A 19,172-nucleotide genomic window follows, 5' to 3' on the forward strand; every position below is an offset into this window, starting at 1 on the left:
GTCAAAAATTACCTGATTAAGTTTTTTGAGGTTGTGTAAAGGAGGTTTAGTGAGATAGCACATTTGATGTCGGTATCACAGATTTTAGATTAGAGTAGATCCCCTACAGTGTGGAAACAGGCCCTTCAGCCCAACCAGTTCACACCGACCCTCCGAAGAGTAACCCACCCAGACCCATTTCCCTCTGACCTAACACTATGGGCAATTTAGCATGGCCAATTCGCCTGACCTGCACAGCTTTGGACTGTGGGAGGAAACCTGAGAGCCCAGGCGAAACCCACGCAGACACGGGGAGAATTGGCAAACTCCACACAGACAGTCAGACACAGACAAAAAAGGCAAGGGAATAAACAACAAATGAGAGGATTTTGAGATATCTAGAGGAACATAAGGATTATGGGGAATATATATACATATCTCTGAAGGTAGCAGGATGAATGGATAATGCCATCAGGCAAGCGTAGTAACTTTGCTTTGTTGCCCGAGGTCTCGAGTAGAAGGAAGGGGGGGGTAGTCCATTAGTCCACCAGTTAGACCATGGCTAGAGCTCTGTATATTTCTGGCTAGGTCATTACAGGAAGGGTGTGATCACACTACAGTGGGCACACAAGTGCTTTGTGTGAATGTCGCCAGGAACACAGAACTTTAGCTGAATAAATGTTGAATAGGCTGGCATTGATTCCTTCAGAAGGGAAGAAATGGAAGGGAGATTTAATTGAAGTCCATAAAATTATGAAGTTAGAATGCCTACAAAGACCTATTTCAGTTATCAGAGAGGTCAATAAAGAGGGACATAGAGTTAAGGCACTAGGTAGAAGGTTTAAAGGGGTGTTGCACTTATTTTCACTCATCCAGAGAATAATGAGGATTTGGAAGTCACTGCCTGAATGGTGATAGAAGCACAAACATTTATTGTATTTTAAAAGAATCTAGGATATAATCTTCTGGTGCCAAAACTTTCATGGTTAAGAACCAATGGCTTGGAAAGTGGGATGATGTTGAACAGCTGTTATGAACACACTGGGACAAATCATCTGGGAGAAAGTGAGGACTGCAGATGCTGGAGATCAGAGTTGAAGAGTGTGGTGCTGATAAAAATACAGCTGGTCAGGCAGCATCCGAGGAACAGGAGAGACGGCATTTCGGGCCTCAGCTCTTCATCTGGAATGAGGCTTGTGGGCCAAAGGGGCTGAGAGATAAATGGGAGGGGGGGGCGGTGGGGTTAGAGGAAGGTAGCTGGGAATGCAATAGGTAGATGAAGGTGGGGATGAAAGTGATAGGTCGGAACGGAGGGTGCTGTTCAAGAGGGTGACGCCAAGTTGGAAGGTTGGGGCAAGGCTAAGGTGGGGGGAGGGGACATGGGGAAACTGGTAAAATCCACATTAATCCTGTGTGGTTGCAGGGTCCCAAGGTGGAAGATGGGTTATTCTTTCTCCAGGTATCAGGTGCTTAGGGTTTGGTGTTGCATGTCCTTGGGAGGGGGAGTTAAAGCATTCAGCCACAGGGTGGTAGAGGTTAGTTAGTATGGGTGTCCCAGAGATGTTGTCTGGAACGATCTGCAAATTGGCATCCTGTTTCCCTGATGAAGAGGGGGCCACATCGGGTGCAACGGATACAATACATGACATGTGTGGAAGTGAAGGTAAATTTCTATCAGATGTGGAAGGATCCTTTGGGGCCTTCGATGGAGGTGGGGGGAAGCAGGCTTTGCACTACTTGTGGTGGCAGGGAGGGGAAGATGGGTTGGTGGGGTGCATGGCCTGACAAAGGAGTTGTGATGGGAAGAGTCTCTCTGAAACGCCAATAGGGGTGGGGAGGAAAGTATATCCCTGGTGGTGGGGTCTGTTTGTCAGTGGCAGAAATGGCAGAGGATGATTTGATGAATGTGGAGGTTGGTGAGATGGAGGGTGAGGACCGGAAGGTTCTGTCCTTGTTGCATTGGGAGGTGTGGGATTTGAGGATGGAGGTGCGGGAACGAGAAAAGATGTGCTGGACAGCATTGTCAACCACGTGGAAGGGGAAATTGTGGTCCTTGAAGAAGGAGGTCATCTGGGATATTCCTTGGTGGAATTGGTCCTCATGGGAGTGGATGCGGTGGAGGCAGAGTACAGGGGAACCTCGATTATCTGAACGAGATGGGCGGGCACTACTTCGTTCAGATAATTGATTACTCGGTTAATCGATTAAATGCCTTTCCTCTGGGGCTCAGAGTTTTTAAAGTTTGCTCCCCGTTCAGGAGACTGCAGCAGCACACAGCACGTGAGGCCCCGCTCCCAACCCTGTCCCCCACCCCCCCAACACCGCCCAGCCCTTCCCCCCGTTTCCCCCAAAACTGCCCCCTGTTCCCCAACACCATCTAACCCTGTCTCTGCACCCCAACATCACCCCCGTCCTCCCCCCACCTTTCCGGCAGCAGTCGGACTGGACATCAACAATAAGACTACTGCTGCCTTTGTGGGTTAAGTCTCCAAATAGCGCGTGCGCGCGCGCACACACGCACACACACACACACACACCTTTTTACTGCAACATTTTGACAGGTTTCACCTCTGCTCTGTACAGGATAATGTTGGTCAGATTATCTGGGGAAAGGTGGGGGGGTGTCTATGCAACACCCCTCTGTAGAACTCCAGGGAAAGTGTGGGGAGAGAGAGAGTGGGAGGTCAGTCATTTGGAGATGGTGCCTGTTTAATCACTGTGAACAAAAGATGCGATCATTATTGGAAACAAGTCTTTGATGTAATGTTTCTATCAGGACCTCGAGATATTTATTGGTTAATCCAATTTTCGGATAATTGGTACTTGGTTAATCGAGGTTCCACTGTAATTGGGAATAAGGGATAGCGTGTTTACAGGAGGCAGTGTGGGAAGAGGTGTAATCCAGGTAGCTGTGGGAGTCAGTGGGTTTGTAGTAGATGTCCATGTCAATTGGGAAATGCCAACTTTCTGTGCCATACACCTTTCTCTGTTTGTAAATACAACCACTGTGTATGCACAATGTAACAACTGACAAAATATGCCTACAAATTGTACACAAAAAGTCTCAGCATGGAGCATCTGTAAAATCTTCCCTGTTTTGCAAACACCTTTTTGTAAAGTTTGTTGGGCTTTTTGCCCAGACGCCATGCATTCTAATCTGGGCTCAATGCTGACTTACTACATCGAGCAATTACATTAACTGCAATTAAACCAATAATAATGGGACTAGCTACTGAAGGTGAGGTGGATACATTTCATAGTGGAACATCACTTCGGGGAAGAAAGTGAGGGCCTGCAGATGCTGGAGACCAATGTCGATTCTTCTGCTCCACGGATGCTGCCTGACCTGATGTGCTTTTTCAGCACCACACTCTCGACAACAAACATCACTACCTGACTGGTTTGGAATCTTTGCAATAATACCACACCTACTTGTGCGAACATTTGGTCATCTGTCCCAATACCATCTTACACAGCTTGGTGCCTTTTTGTTTCTGGAAACTTAGGCTCCTGTAAAGTTAGTTGGGGTGTTTTATTACATTAATGCTGCTACACAAACATAAGTACTTGCTGTTATGTGCGGCAAGTGTGCTTTTGCCTGGGGTGTAGGTGTGTGTACATGCATGAGACATATTTGCATGTGAGGGATTTGAGGAACAAAGCAATGATAAATAAAGCAGTCTACATTTTATTGGGAGGTGAAATAATGATCCGAGCTCAGTTATCACCTTCACCGATTTGACTTTACATACCTGAAGGTTTCTCCTCATTACAGTTAAGGAGATTAGGGTTTGCATGATGCTTCAGAAGCAGTTTCACAATGGCAAACTGTGGAGAAATCAAAAACATTTCCTCAGCTTAATATTCATTCTCACATATTTATATTACTCATTATATTTATCAAATCTTAATATGGGAATAAAACACTAGTTGATCATTTTTATTTCAAAAAAGTACAGAATAGACAATTCAGTTCCTCAAGTCTGTTCAACTGGATCATGTCCCAACTCAATTCATTCACCCCTATTTCTAATCCTCCAAATCCTGAGTGAACAAAAATCGACGATGTGGAGTTGCCAGCAGACAAAGTCAGAAATCACATGACACCAGGTTGCAGACTAACAGGTTTATTTGAAACCCCAAGCTTTAGGATTGTTGCTCTTTCATCCAGTGATGAAGGAACAGCACTCCAAAAGCTTGAGATTTCAAATAAACCTGTTGGTCTATTACCTGGTGTCGTGTGACTTCTAACATAAACCTAGCAATTTCAATCCTATATACTTGTCATCCACAGCTCGTGGAGATTCCATGGTACTTTCCATGAGTAATTCCGTGATTATTCCTCTGAATACTATTGATCTAACTTGCAGAGGAAACAACTCTTTGTATCTATCTTGTTGAGTGTCATGATCATTTAAAATATTTTGGTTAGTTTACCCTTCAATCTTCGAAAGTGAAAACAAAACTAAACCATGCTTATTCAACCAGTCCCTACTCTTGAACCCATAAATCCCTGGTATCAATCCATGGTGCAATTAATGCATGGTGTCCCCTTCAGTGTTAGGTTATTGGTGTTGCTGAACTCAAGTAGACCTCAAGCATGAAGAATGCAAATGAACAAATGCCACCCCCATGAAATGCTTAAATATTTATGACGTGTCATGAATATCTCAGTTCACGAGTTATCTCACTATAGATAAACATAAATAAAATCAACTCGAAAATTCACATTCACATTATCTTTGACCAGTTGACTGCAGCTTCCTGATGTTTCGGTTTAAATGCATACATAGTTGCTAGGGGTCACTACTCTATTTACTTTTCCACTGCAACAAACCTCAGCACTTTTTATTATTGCAAACGCCAGGTTATTGCATCTCAGGAGAATTTAAAGTAGATTTTAATCTTATCAGGAAGTTCAGATATGTCTTCCTGGCTGAAATGCTGTCCTCCAGGGACAACAGAGATTAAAACACATCTCTGAATACAAATTTTAAAATATCTTTAGTCGGGTAAAATAGAATGTATAAAAAAGAATGCACTTATATAACACTTTTCAACATCCTCAGAATGTTCCGAAGTGTTTTACACACTGTGAACTACTTTTCAAATGCAATCACTGCTATTTTGGAGGCAAACATGCCAGCCAATTTCAATACAGCAAGATCCAACAATTACAACAGATCTGTGTGATTGGCTGAGGACCAAGACATTTAGAGTTTGTGGTCTTTTCTGAAGGTTCCATTGTATTGTAATACAGGCATAACTAAAGGTGGTTTAGCATTTCATCCAAAAGACAGTATTACCATCAATGCAATCAGAATTGCATTTACGAAACCACAAAAATCACTCTATCGTGACCATGTTTCACTGGATCACACAATTACCATTTTATGATCTGGATCAATAAACAATGTTTTGAGAGCACAGTTTGATGTATAAGTCTAACATGCCCTTTTGAATAATCAACGGAAAATCATCAATCAATTTAACACATCATTAGTTCTTCATTGCAGTCCTTATCAGGAATCAATGACCAAGAAATGTTAGCTAATGATAGTCCTATGTGCTGCAAATGGAACCACTACTGTTTAATGATTGGGGTAGAATGTTGCCCCAATTCTCACTTCTGGTTATTTTTAACCAACTTGTTTGCACATGTAATGGCACACAGGACTTGAACCTGGATTTTTGGCTCGGAGGCAAACGCAATCCTGTGAAACTGCTCCTGATGGGGGCATTAGAAAAAAAATACAAATTATCAATCATCAGAAATTTAGACAAAGAAACAGGAGCTTATTAAATTGAAATGACATTGTCTGTGGTGTGAGAAACAGTCCTCATTTCTAGACTAAATCAAAAGGTTTGGCAGCATCCGAGGCGCAGGAGAATCGACGTTTCAGGCATAAGGCCTTCCTCAGATGCTGCCTGACCTGCTGTGTTTTTCCAGCACCACACTCTCAACTCTGATCTACAGCATCTGCAGTCCTCACTTTCTCCTAAATCAAAAGGTTTATTTGATTAAGGCTGTTAGAGGATGAACAGTATTTTTACCTTTTGCTATAACATACAAGTTACATTAGTAAATAGTTTAGCCTAGATATTCCTGTCAGAGTCAGAAACCCACACTCACGTCGCATCCACTTTATGTCAGAGATTCTTGGAGATGGACCTGCTGTTTCAAACCTGCTCAAGAATCCAGGAGCAAACAAAACCATGTCCCATGATGCAGCAGATAGCACACCATGATCTGAGATCTAAATGTCCAGCAGCACAGTCAGACATTTTAACGGCTCCTTTTAAGAGCAGAATTAGCATGCCAGGTGGGTGGTGTGCCAGGTGGGTGGTGTGTCTGGTAGGTGGTGTGCCAGATGCATGGCATGCCCATTAGGTGGGTGCCAGATGGGTGGTGTGCCTGGTAGGTGGTATGCCAGGTGGGTGCTGTGCCAGGTGGGTGGTGTGCCTGGTCAGTGGTGTGCTGGTCAGTGTATGTACCAGGTGGGTGCTGTGCCTGGTCAGTGGTATACCAGGTGGGTGGTGTGTCTGGTGGGTAGGCAAGATGCCAAGTTGCCATGTACTTGAATGAGGGTTTAGGGTAGGTTTACTGTCAAAGATTTGCAGCTCTGTCTGGGTGTGTTGACGAGTTGAGGGGAGTGAAATCAGGTCTGAAAGATGGGAGGGATATGTTGGGTCAGGAGTGGAGGAGAGGACACAGAATCAGGCTGGCAAGGGGTGAGGTAGTCAGGCTTGGGGCAGTGACAAGGTACCAATTGGGGAATGTTGTTCTTTTGGGGTTAGTGATTTTCAGATCAGCCAAGTGGTTGGAGCTAGGTCAAGAGTTAGCATGCTGGTGAGATACAACAATGGATCATGGCCCTGGATGGAATTGTCTGCTCTCAAGGCGAGAGGTGGTGTATCAAGTTTGACAGGTGGGTGGGGTGTGGCTTCCCATGCAATGGTGAAGCAACAATTTATCTACACTTCACTCAATCTACTCCACTGTATTTGCTTCTGACAATGTTGTCTCTATACTGGGGAAACAAACTGGGCTATCACTGTGCAGAACTCCTACGTTCTGTCTGCAAATGTGACCCTGAGTTTCCAGTTGCCTGCCATTTCAATACACCACCCTGTTTCCTGGCCAAGTTTTCTGTCTCAAGCTTGCTGCAGTGCTCCTGCAAAGCTCAGAACAAGCTGGGAAGAACAGCACCTCACCTTCCACATGGGAACTCTGCATACCTCTGGACTCAATATCAAGTTCAACAGTTTTAGGGGTTGTGCACCTGACTTCCATATCCTTATCCCAACCCCCACACACCATGCCTTTTCATCACATAGACGACTACTACAAATTACCTATTGACAGCCATAAATGGCCCTCATTAGCAGCTATTGATTCTCCCACTCTGATCTTTACCCATTCCTTTGTCTGACTAACTGTTTTTCTCCCTCTCTGGGCTCCAGGTCTACCTATCTTTACTCTCTCACCCTCACCCCTTCTCTTGCATATATCCCAATCTTTTCTTAGTTCTATCAGTTCTGAAGAAGAGTCACTGGGTCCAAACTATTAAGTCTGCTTTGTCTCCACAAATATTGTCAGATCTGTTGAGTTCTTCCACAATTTCAGATTTTGTTGGCTGGTCATGTGGGTGAAGAGGTGGTGTCAGGGAAAGGGAACAGTTGAGTCAGTGGCTGTCAGATTCAGTGTAAGGATTGGGGTGTTGATTTGGGGTCTGGGCAGGGAATGTCAGGTGTAGAAGGTAAAGGGAGCAGTTTACATCTAGGGAGGGTAGTAGCGTATTGCGTTAATTTGAGTTGTGAACTTGTCTGCTCTAGGATGAGGTTTGTGGTGTCCGACAGGGATAATTAAGACTTCTTAATTGGGTTCCACATGTCCACTTTAGGTCCTCATCCTGCTGCAGCCAGGATTTAATCAGAGTAGGGTACAGTCTACTCAACTAGGCCAGGAGGCTGTTGTACTAGCTGGCAGTAAGTGGGTGAAATGGGGCATCTGTAAAGGAGGCACATTGGATGATCCTCCAAGATGTTATCTCCTCCAGGTTGCTTTTCCCTCATTGCTTCTCAAACTCAATCCCACAAACCCCTCACCAGGTTCTGTGATCTCAAAAGCCGGCAAGACTCTCAAACACATGCACAAACTCTGATCCAATGCTGCATGTCTCTGTTCCAAAACACACGGGCAATGCCAGCCTTTGATTGGGCACCAGCTCCGTATAGTGGAACTTCCTGTACCTGCCAGAGTGGAAATCCCACCTTCAGGCAACTGTCACTTAAACAGCCAGTGTTCACCTCAGTGAGCTCTCTACCCCCTGGAACTTTTAGCAGAGGGAATGCAGTCCCAGGAAGCCAGTGCACCATTTCAATTCAGTGAATAGAAAGATGTATCCCAAATAATGGAACATTGGCTATTTCTTTTAATGATCTATAGAATGGCACAACCATAAGAAAGTAAACTGACCCAAAAATGGAATAACACCAATCCATTAATTGGCACACAAAATGTGCTGATAATATGAATGCATTAAAGAGACTTCAATGGTTCAATTCTATTCAGGAGTAAGTGACATCTACAAAACACGAGAAAGATATTTCATGATATTTTCTTATTCTCTTCAATTGTCATTGGAATTAATCCAAATATAAATCACTTGTTAAAAACCAGAAGGGAATGCTGAAAGTCTGAAACAAAAACAGAAATTGCTGGAAAAGTTCAGCATCTGTGCAAAGCCATCAGAGTTAACATTTTGGGTCCAGTGACTCTTCCTCAGAACTGGACTTGAAATATAAATACCATTTTATTCTCTATTCTTTATTGTCTTCCTGTGCCTCTCGTCTAAGGGGTTCCTGTGGTGCAGTGGTAATGCTTGTACCTCTAGACCAGAGTTCAAGTTCTACCTGCTCCAGAGGCGTGTAATAACATCTTTGAAAACATTGATTAGAAAAGATCTGTTCCTCTTTTAAAAAAAAACTTTTCAAAGTAATGATTTTAGTCAGTACTCCAAATTTCTCATTTTCTGTCATAGCATGGGTTTTGAATCCGTTCATCCTTGAAGCACCTTGAGAGATTTTACACTAACTGAACAATTTCAATGTATATTACCTCCCTGTTCATTCGACTGAAATATCATGGACAGTGTTTAATATAAACAGAACAGGATTTATACATTTTTTTTGAAATGCACCAATATAGAACTTTGAAATAACTACAAATTATTTGCTTTATTTTATATTATTGCGTATAATACATGGAGCTTTTGACAAGTTTTTGATTACGCTAATAACTGTAATACAGAATAGCTCCTTCTCTTTATGCCCCTCTTATACTGACACTGTGCACAATAATCTACAAAAGTAGGAAAAAAGAGTAGAATTCTGGGGCAAGGTGAGAACGATTAAGTTTGAAATTGAAGCAGCGTACATACTAGTATAGATCTTTCGCCAAAATCAGTTCAAAAAGGGTCAGCGATTTGAGTCAAACCATAGAGTCATAGAGATGTACAGCACAGAAACAGACCTTTGGGTCCAACCCGTCCATGCTGACCAGATATCCGAACCTAATCTAGTCCCATTTGTCAGCATTTGGCATAAACCCTTCCCATTCATATACCATCTAGATGTGTTTTAAATTTTATAGTTGCACCAGCCTCCACCACTTCCTCTGGCAGATCATTCCATTCATGCACCAAACCTCTGTGTGAAAAGGTCACCGCTTAGGTCCCTTTGAAAACTTTCCCCTCTCACCTTAAACCTATGCCCTCTAGTTTTGGACTACCCCACCCCAGGGCAAATCCATACCCCTCATGATTTTATAAGGTCACCCCTCAGCCTTTTGACACTCCAAAGAAGATAGCCCCTGCCTATTCAGTTTCTCCCCATAGCTCAAACCTTCCAACCCTGGCAACATCTTTGTAAATCCTTTTTGAACCCTTTCAAGTTTCACAACATCTTTCCTAAAGCAGGGAGACCAGAACTGAATTCATTATTCCAAAACTGGCCTAATCAATGTCCTGTATAGCCCCAAATTGACATCCCAACTCCTATACTCAATGCACTGACCAATGATAGCAAGTATACCAAACGCCTTCTTCACTAACCTATCTACATGGGACTCCACTTTCAAGGAAGTATGACTCTGCACGCCAAGGTTCAGTAATACTCCCAAGGACCTTATCATTAAGTGTATAATTCCTGCCCTGATTTGCCTTTCCAAATTGTAGCACCTCATATTTATCTAAATTAAAATTCATCTGCCATTCCTCAATAAACACAAAGGAAGGTGCTGATAGCCATTGGCAGTCAATTATTTCAGTATTTAGACTTTACAGCAGAGGTAATGATTTATAAATTTACTACCTAAAAGGTTGTTGCAGGCAGATTCAGTTCTGAACATCTCCCCTCTATTTCTGCTCTATTACATCTATGGTGACTTTTCTACTCTCAGATTTGACACTTTCAAAGTTCTTCTCTCTGGTGTTCCCAATATTCTGCCCATATTCTGACTCAAACTAATTCTTCACCCATCAATGACTTGATTTTAAATTTTCACTCTAATTTTCAAATTCTTCATGGTCTCATGTCTCCCTACGTCCACAGCCTCCTCCATCCCTGCAATCATTGAAAAGCTCAGTGCTCCTCCAAGTCTGACCTCTTCTATTTCCCCACATCTTCAGACCATCATTAATTGCCAAGTCAAATTTCCTTCATAAAGCTTTATCTCTTTGTACTTTTCTCCCCCCCCCCCCCCCCCCCCATTTAATATGCTGCTTCAAATCTGGCTGGTTGACCACGCATTTGATTTATCTGTTCAAATATCTTCCATTTTTAATTCTAGTTTCATTGTTGTAAGTGTGTTAGAGAATTTTACTCTATTAAAGATGTTAGTTGTATAAGGATCAACAACTTGGAGAAAGTGAGGACTGCAGATGCTGGAGAGAGAGTGTCGATAAAGTGTGGTGCTGAATAAAGCACATCAGGTCAGACAGCATCTGAGGAGCAGAAGAGTCAGGACCTGAAGAAGAGCTTACACCCAAAACATCAACTCTTTTGCTCCTCGGATGCTGCCTGACTTGGTGTGCTTTATCTAGCGCCATACTTTATCACCTAAGTATCCAAAACTTTCCAAAGGAAGTTGCATACATACTTAAATAGGAAATAGTTGTGTGCCGATATGTAAACAGCAGGGGAGTTTGATTAATTATATTGAATCATGTTTAAATGTTGTAGATTTTGCATCCAACTGTGTTGTTCTTTGTAACAATAGAAAGTAGCAAGGATTTTGAGTTTATGAAGTACTTTTCAGATATTTATTACCACCCACTGATATTTACCAACATTACATTCACAGATAAATCAGTATCTCTGAACACATTAACCATTGGGTTACAAACCTCTATTAGCATTTTCCAAACTAAGATGGAGAATCAGATTTTTACACTGTTAGGCCTCGCGTTATGACAATGGTGTCAAGTGCACATTCCTTACAGGCATACTGCCATAGTGTGTCTTTAAAATATGCAGTACTGATATACTGACAATGGTGCACAGCACAACACATAAATGATTGCTACTATGTAATAAACATACTTATTATGACTATTCCCTCAAAAGCCTTGCTTTGCAGGAACAAAATGTGAATCTTTTTACTGATGATCAGGAGACAGAGAAAGTTTACTTGGTTTTCCTGATCAGCAATAATGTTTCCCAGACTTTTTTTCCTATTTCTGCAGGAAATACAATCATAAATGTTCATTAAAAAGGCTTTAATCTGTCTTGTGAGAGGCCCAAGTAGGCAGAGTTAAAACCTTTATTTACCTGTCCATATTTTGCAGCTAGGTGAAGTGGTGTCCAGTAGCAGTTATCAGTGACATCAGTGTCAGCTTTATTCTCAAGTAGTAAGGTGGAGACATCTTTGTAGCCACTAGCACATGCTATATGTAACTGTAATAAAATTAATACATTAATAAGCAATGTATGAAAACCAAACAGATAACTATGAAATCTTACATAAACATAGCAGATCAGTACATAATTAATGTTAGGAGATTGCCAAGGTGTGGATTATAAAGGAAATTAAGTGGTTATTACCAGATGCTCCTTGGAGAACATGCCCTTTTACTCACAATTAGCTAAAGCTTAGATTATCTTCTGCACACAAGTACAAGATGAGAAACAACATCATAGCTGCAGGCACTGCCAGCAGACTATTTTAGATATTTAGATGATTTCAAAGCTACTACCAAAATAAGCTGCAAGATCAGCGATCCCTAAATATGAATTAGTTCAGAAAACATGTTCCAGCAGAATAAATGATACTTAATTTCCTTTCAGTTAAGCCATCTCAGAGCATACATTAAAAGTTATGTAACTGGTGGGTGGTACTTTGGGTTTCACATTTTATTACACTAACTTAGTTATAAAATATAGCAATAAATTTAATCCTAACTGAATTTAAAATTAAAAAAGACACGGGTGCTAAGACACTTAAACTTGAAACAATGTAGTCAGGTCATCACGAAGCTCACCTGTATCCACTTCCTCAACATTGCTCATTGCTGCTCTTGTCTCAGCCATCCTGTCAGAGACCTCTTTCTTACCTTTGTTAATTCTAGACTTGACTATTCAAGTGCCAACCCTGCTAGGCTCCCATTTTATGCCTTTGATAAATTTGCAATCATCAACACCTCTGGTGCCAGTGTAATAATCCACACCATACTTATTTATCCTACACCAACGTGCTCATTTACCTTACTTGACTCCCAGCTAAGCAATGCCTTGACTTTAAATTCTCATCAACGTTTTCAAATCCCTCCAGATCTCACTGCTCACTATCTTTCTAATCTTCTCCAGATCTACAAATGGCTGAAGTCTTTGAGCTATTCTATTTTTGGGTGCTAAATTTTTTGCAGTTTGTTGCAGGCTCCTAAAATATCGAATACTTCTTTCCAACAAACTCCTTCACTTTACAAGCATGTTGTCATTCACTTATTTTTAAAAAACTGCATGATACAATCCAAAATCTACATTAACAATATAAATTGTGAGCAGCAGTAATCTTAGGGAGAAGGATCAATAGACTGTAAACATCATTGAATAGTTTATAAAGTGTATATCCTTGCTTATTCTTAATAAGTTTGAATGTCTTGTTGGCTGCATAACTGATATAAATGTCAATGGAAAAAATCAGAATGATTTTATTCTCCATTTGAAAAGTATCCCAGGAATTTATTTTTCAAACATTTCAAATAGAACATTGGTCGATTTATGTTGTCCAGTCTCATCAAATCAATTTGAAGGATGACCCTAAAGTTAAAGAAACCCAGATGTTGTGAAATTTGAAAGGGTTCAGAAAAGATTTACAAGGATGTTGCCAGGGTTGGAGGATTTGAGCTATGGGGAGAGGCTGAAAAGGCTGGGGCTGTTTTCCCTGGAGCGTTGAAGGCTGAGGGGTGACCTTATAGAGGTTTACAAAATTATGAGGGGCATGAACAGGATAAATAGACAAAATCTTTTCCCTGGGGTGGGTGAGTCCAGAACTAGAGCGCATTGGTTTAGGGTGAGAGGGGAAAGATTTAAAAGCGACCTAAGGGGCAACATTTTCACACAGAGGGTGGTACATGTATGGAATGGGCTGCCAGAGGAAGTGGTAGAGGCTAGTACAATTGCAACATTTAAAAGGCATTTGGATGGGTACATGAATAGGAAGGGTTTGGAGGGATATGGGCTGGGTGCTGGCAGGTAGGACTAGATTGGATTGGTATATCTGGACAGCATGGATGGGTTGGACAGAAGGGTCTGTTTCCATGCTGTACATCTCTATGACTCTATAAATTGGAAATATTTCAATGCTGATTTCTTCATACTCACACACACAAATTTCTTTGAGTGAATTTAATTTGAAAAATTTACTCTGCAGCATGACACCCCCACCCCAAACAGCAGACCAGTGAAATGGTGGAATATTTGACATTTTGGACATACATAGTGCCATTGACAAAAATCCCAAAAATGATTGGACTAACTAGGAAGTGCCCAGAAACTTCCTAGTTAGCCCCAGAGTGCTGCAGAGATTAGTAGGGAATCTAGAAGCTTATGTGGACAACTCAGTATCTATCAGGCATGGGTGCACCAACAGTTTATATTTTGATAATGCATGTAATAAACTATTGCTTTGTCAATGATGTAGCAGCAAATGAAAAGGTAAAATGATTAGTCAAGAATGGTGCATTGAGCTAGGTTGAAGCAGTAAAATCTTTACCAGTGTGACTCCTTCATCATTCATTTGATTGACATTCCCACCAGCTGCCAAAAGATTCCTAACATCTGCCAACATTTTGGAAGGACGTTGCATCTTCATCTGTCGCAAAGAATTTGCATCAACTCCTGTGTACAGTAACATTTGAATTAAACATGAATAACTGGCAACACAATGAGAACACAACTGAGAAATGTTGCTTATGATCTTCCTGCAAGAAAAGGTAAGCTTCAAAAGGTTTACTAAAAAAAATTACTATTTCATTAAAGAAATTATAACCCAAGTTTCTCCCAGAATTTTTTATATGCAAAATTTGAAAGCAAATCTTGAAGGGATATGGCAGGTGGCACTAGTTTGATTTAGGATTATGGTCGGCATGGACTGGTTGGAATGAAGAGGCTATTTCTGTGCTGTATGACTCTATGATTCTATGACTCTAAGAAGATGATATGATAGAACAGATAGGCTTGATGACAGATATAGGTTTTGAGGAGCAGCTTACTGAACGGTACAGTTCGAATGGCTTAAATCACAGCAGCTGAGGGCATGGCCAAGAATGATGAAGTGAAAAAAATTGGGAATGTACAGCTGAAACAAGTAGAGGGATGCAGAAGTCATTGGAATACCAGAAGTAGAAATGGGAGAAGGCTATTTATCGCTTTGTTCCACCACTTGACGGCACAGTGGCTCAGTGGTTGGCACTGTTGCCTCACAGCACCAGGATCCCAGGTTTGATCCCAGCCTTGGGTGACTGTCTGTGTGGACTTTGCACATTCTCCCCTTTTCTGCACGGGTTTGCTCTGGTTTCCTCCCACAGTCCAAAGATATGCAGGTCAGGTGAATTGGCCATGCTAAATTGCCCAGAGTGTTAGGTGCATTAGTCAGAGGTAAAGGGTGTTGGGGGGGGGGGTGGGCCGGTGTGGACTTGTTGAGCCAAAGGGCTTGTTTCCACACTGTAGGGAATCTAATCTAATCATTCAATCAGATCATGGCTGATCTTCCATCTCTGTGTTTGGAATATATAGAAATATAACATTCACCACTTTCAGGTTTGTCGGGCTGAAAGATATTACAGGAATAGGGAGATGTGATGATATGTAAAAATTTTGAAAACAAGAATGAATTGTTCAAATTAAGGCATTGTTAGACTGGTAACCAATGCATGGACATTAAACACAGTAATAATGGACAAATGGGATTTGATTCAACTTAAAATGAGAATTTTATTAACAGATGAGCTGAGGCAAAGGTGGTGTGCAGTGATTTTCAGAGATGGAAGTTAATGATATTAATGATGGGACATGTATAAAATAGTCACGAGTAAATGCAACAGGAAATTCAGAAGAAACATCTTTACCCAATGATAAGAATGTTATCAAAACAAGTTGTCGAAGTATATAACACTAAAAAAACGTTGAGATAAGCATGGAAGGGGAAAAAGAAACAGAAGGATACAGAGGTACCTCAATTATCCAGCATTCGATTAATTGAATTTCGGATTATCCGAACAAGATTGCAATGTCCCGATGTTTGGCTAACAATGTTATCCGGCATTTGATTATCCGACATTCTGTGGGCGGCACGGTGGCACAGTGGTTAGCACTGCTGCCTCACAGCACCAGAGATCCGGGTTGAATTCCCACCTTGGGCGACTGTCTGTGTGGAGTTTGCACATTCTCCCAGTGTCTGCGTGGGTTTCCTCCGGGTGCTCCGGTTTCCTCCCACAGTCCAAAAGATGTGCAGGTTGGGTGAATTGGCCATGCTAAATTGCCCCTAGTGTTAGGTGTAGGGGAATGGGTCTGGGTGGGTTGCTCTTCAGAGGGTCGGTGTGGACTTGTTGGGCCGCAGGGCCTGTTTCCACACTGTAAGTAATCTAATCTAATCTAACCAAACAAAATGCTCCCTACCTGTGTCCTTCAGATAATTGAGGTTCCTCTGTATACAGGTAGGGTTAGATGAAAAGGGATGATGGAATGCTTATGGAAAGCATAAAAGCAAGCTTTAAATTCAGAATCTTGTTTTTGCACTTCAGACGCTATGTAACTTTATGTGAAAATCAAGTATTGTCCAACATGAAGATCGTTTGACTGGCAAATCAGAATAATCCAAACAGGTGACAAAAGGAATTGCTTGTCACTTCATGTAGGTTAGCTGTGCAACATATAATGGTTGTGTGTGCAACCAATGGGTAGGCTGTAGTAACAGATTATGTGGCAAAAACTGCGAGAATACATCCAACCTGAGTTGACAATTTAATCAGGGTGTCAAAGCTCTCTTCTATTCATATTTTTATAAGTAATAAAACAGAAAACCTTTCACCACCAGCTTCCAACACTTTGCACATCATTTCTGTCCACTGACATTTTATTGGCAGCATTTCAAACATTTCTTGAATTATTCAATCTCTGCTGCAGGATTTTAAAATTGCAAACTGTTTTGCAGACTGACTTTACTTCTCAGAAAAAGAACTAAAGCAGATATTTTTGATAGCACCTGTAACCATTTGGTATTTAAATCGCTACATTAATTTAACTGGCTGCTCTCACTGAATGAATTCCTGGGTTTGAGTTTTAGTTGCTTATGTACTCACACCAGAAGCTAAATTTAATGTAAATCATATCAAAATGGACTGCAAAACCTGCATGAAAGTGATACTAATAAAAATGTTCAAAGACTAAGTGATATGTTAGAAAGAAATTCGCTCCAGATAAACACTAATAACCTGAAATTTTTATTAAAACTGGAAATTAACAAATTAATTGCTAAGCTACCATGTCAAGACCTTGGAGAAGCTATGCAGTAGATTTAACAAAATGATAGATTGGCCATTAGTTAGATGCAGAGATGAGTGAATTGCTGTCTGAGATTTCTCCTTAACCCTTTCTGCTCTAATAGAAATGTTCAAAATTTTGAGGGATGAATTGGATGAGGAGCATTGGGTTTCACTTGAAAGAGGACTATTAATTACAAAATGCAAAGTTAAGATTGGGTAAAGAACTGAGAGTGAGGATTGGTGAAGAGGCAAGAAAAATATTCTTAAGCAGCCATGTGATCAATGAATATTTCCTAGCAGCCCGGAGCCACCATTTGTTTTGCTGTGGCGTCTCCCTTGTGGATGGAACTGTGGACTATTTGAGAATGAAGGTATCATTATCTGCTCGGATACCAGGCATTGAATTGCATGACTTATTTCATATGGCCCCATGTTATCTAGGTAGTTTAAACAATGGAATCCTTTTCATTTGCAATAAATCTCAGAATGACCTCCTTGCTTTTTTTAAATTGTGGCAAAGATGAACATGTTCATCATTTGGAGTCATTGGTTCTGCTCTGATGGGTTATAAATGGCTATGAAGACCAATCTGTGTCTATTGTCTAGTGGAACATACCACAGATGATGAATTTTTGGTATTGGTTTAACATTCCCTCCAATTGCAGTTTCTTTCCACTTCTGGCAGGTGTTTCATTCAACAAGGAGCTACACTGCTTTTCTATTTCATTACACCATGGTCAGTGATCCTGGGAAGCTCTGCCTGGGCTCAAACACAATAGATATCAAAAAGGCTTGAGTGAAGCTTTTAGAGTGGCTTTGTAGCACTTCAGTTTCAGCACCTGAGAGCACTCATCAAGCCCAATCTCCATGAAAGACTTGTTTTGTAAGTGAGTAACAGCATGAGGGTAAAATGGTGAGAGAGCTTGAAAACAGCATGAAGAGGGAATGATCTGAACACTCGAACAAAGCACAGATAGGGAGGCTTCAACAGTAACTGATGATGTAATTGGTTGTTAATCTAGCTAGGGGAAACAACTAATTGGTGAATCCTCATAATTTTCTGATATTCTCTGATATGTTTTAAATAGATTTTAAGAATACAGGTCAGCTTGGTCAATTGGAGTGTACATGCTATGATAGAGGTGAGGATGTGGACAAACCATGTATACTACCTCCAGGATGTGCCATCTGCTCCACAAATCTAGAATCACTGTTCTGCATTGGCGAAGCAGAGGACAACATATTATGTATATATCATGTCTGGGGAGGTGGTCATACTACAGATTAGAAGGGAATATAGAGTGAGAATGGGTAACCATCAGGCATGCAAGAATATTCTGAGCCTATCTTGCTTAATAATTGATATTCCATTCAGCTACTGGTGAAGGCAATAATTCCTTGGGAGAGTTGAGTTAAAGTCAAGTCCAGCACCATAGACAGCTCAGCTAGGGAAGGGGGTTGGGGAAAGAAGGAATAGAAAAACGACAGTGATAAGGGATTCCATAGTCAAGATCAAAAAGGCTTCTCTGAGGCCATCAGTTTGACTCCTGAAGGGTCTGTTGCCTTCTTGATGCCAAGAAACAGGAGCACCAGCAGGACATTCTTTTGGGGAAGATGATAAGCTAGAGGCTATGGTCAACTTTGGTACCAATTACTTAGGTAGGATTGGGGATATCCTGAAAGCAGATTTTCTGGGAGCTAGTTAGGATATTGAAAGGCAGGATCTCTAAAGCAGCAATCTCAGTTTGACTCCTTGTACCTGCTCATGTGCATAGGAATAAGAGAATTCAGTGATTGAACATGCAGCTGTAAAGCTGATGTAGGAGAGTGAGCATCAGATTTCTGGGGCATTCATACTGGTTCTGCAAAAGATAGAACAAATGAGATCATTGCTTCATGGAAACTTAGCTTAAAAAATGACGAGAATGACAGCTTAATATCCCTGCAAGTTGATTTAAAATCACAAGCTTTCACCTGATGAAGGATCAGTGCTCTGAAAGCTTAATAAACCTGTTGGACTATAACCTGGTGTTGTATGACTCCTGGCTTTGTCCATGTCAATCCAATACCAACATTTCTACATCATCAATATTCCTGGATAAGGAGTTTTCAGTCAGGATAGAGAAGGAAATAAGAAATGTGAGTGTG

General features: G+C 41.2%; 1 protein-coding gene across 6 annotated transcripts in view; it reads right to left on the reverse strand.

Moving 5' to 3' along the window:
- myo16 (myosin XVI) overlaps nt 1-19,172 on the reverse strand; it is a 390,437-nt gene that overhangs the window by 239,202 nt on the left and 132,063 nt on the right. For all 6 annotated transcript variants that reach the window (XM_072578153.1, XM_072578149.1, XM_072578148.1 and 3 more), the window contains 3 exons: nt 14,255-14,379; nt 11,812-11,937; nt 3,732-3,807 (listed from right to left, as the gene is read on the reverse strand). In XM_072578153.1, coding sequence (XP_072434254.1) covers nt 3,732-3,807; nt 11,812-11,937; nt 14,255-14,379 — 327 coding nt within the window. The remainder of the gene's footprint in view (nt 1-3,731; nt 3,808-11,811; nt 11,938-14,254; nt 14,380-19,172) is intronic.

The sequence above is a fragment of the Chiloscyllium punctatum genome, chromosome 9, assembly GCF_047496795.1.
Source record: "Chiloscyllium punctatum isolate Juve2018m chromosome 9, sChiPun1.3, whole genome shotgun sequence".
NCBI classification, from domain to species: domain Eukaryota; kingdom Metazoa; phylum Chordata; class Chondrichthyes; order Orectolobiformes; family Hemiscylliidae; genus Chiloscyllium; species Chiloscyllium punctatum.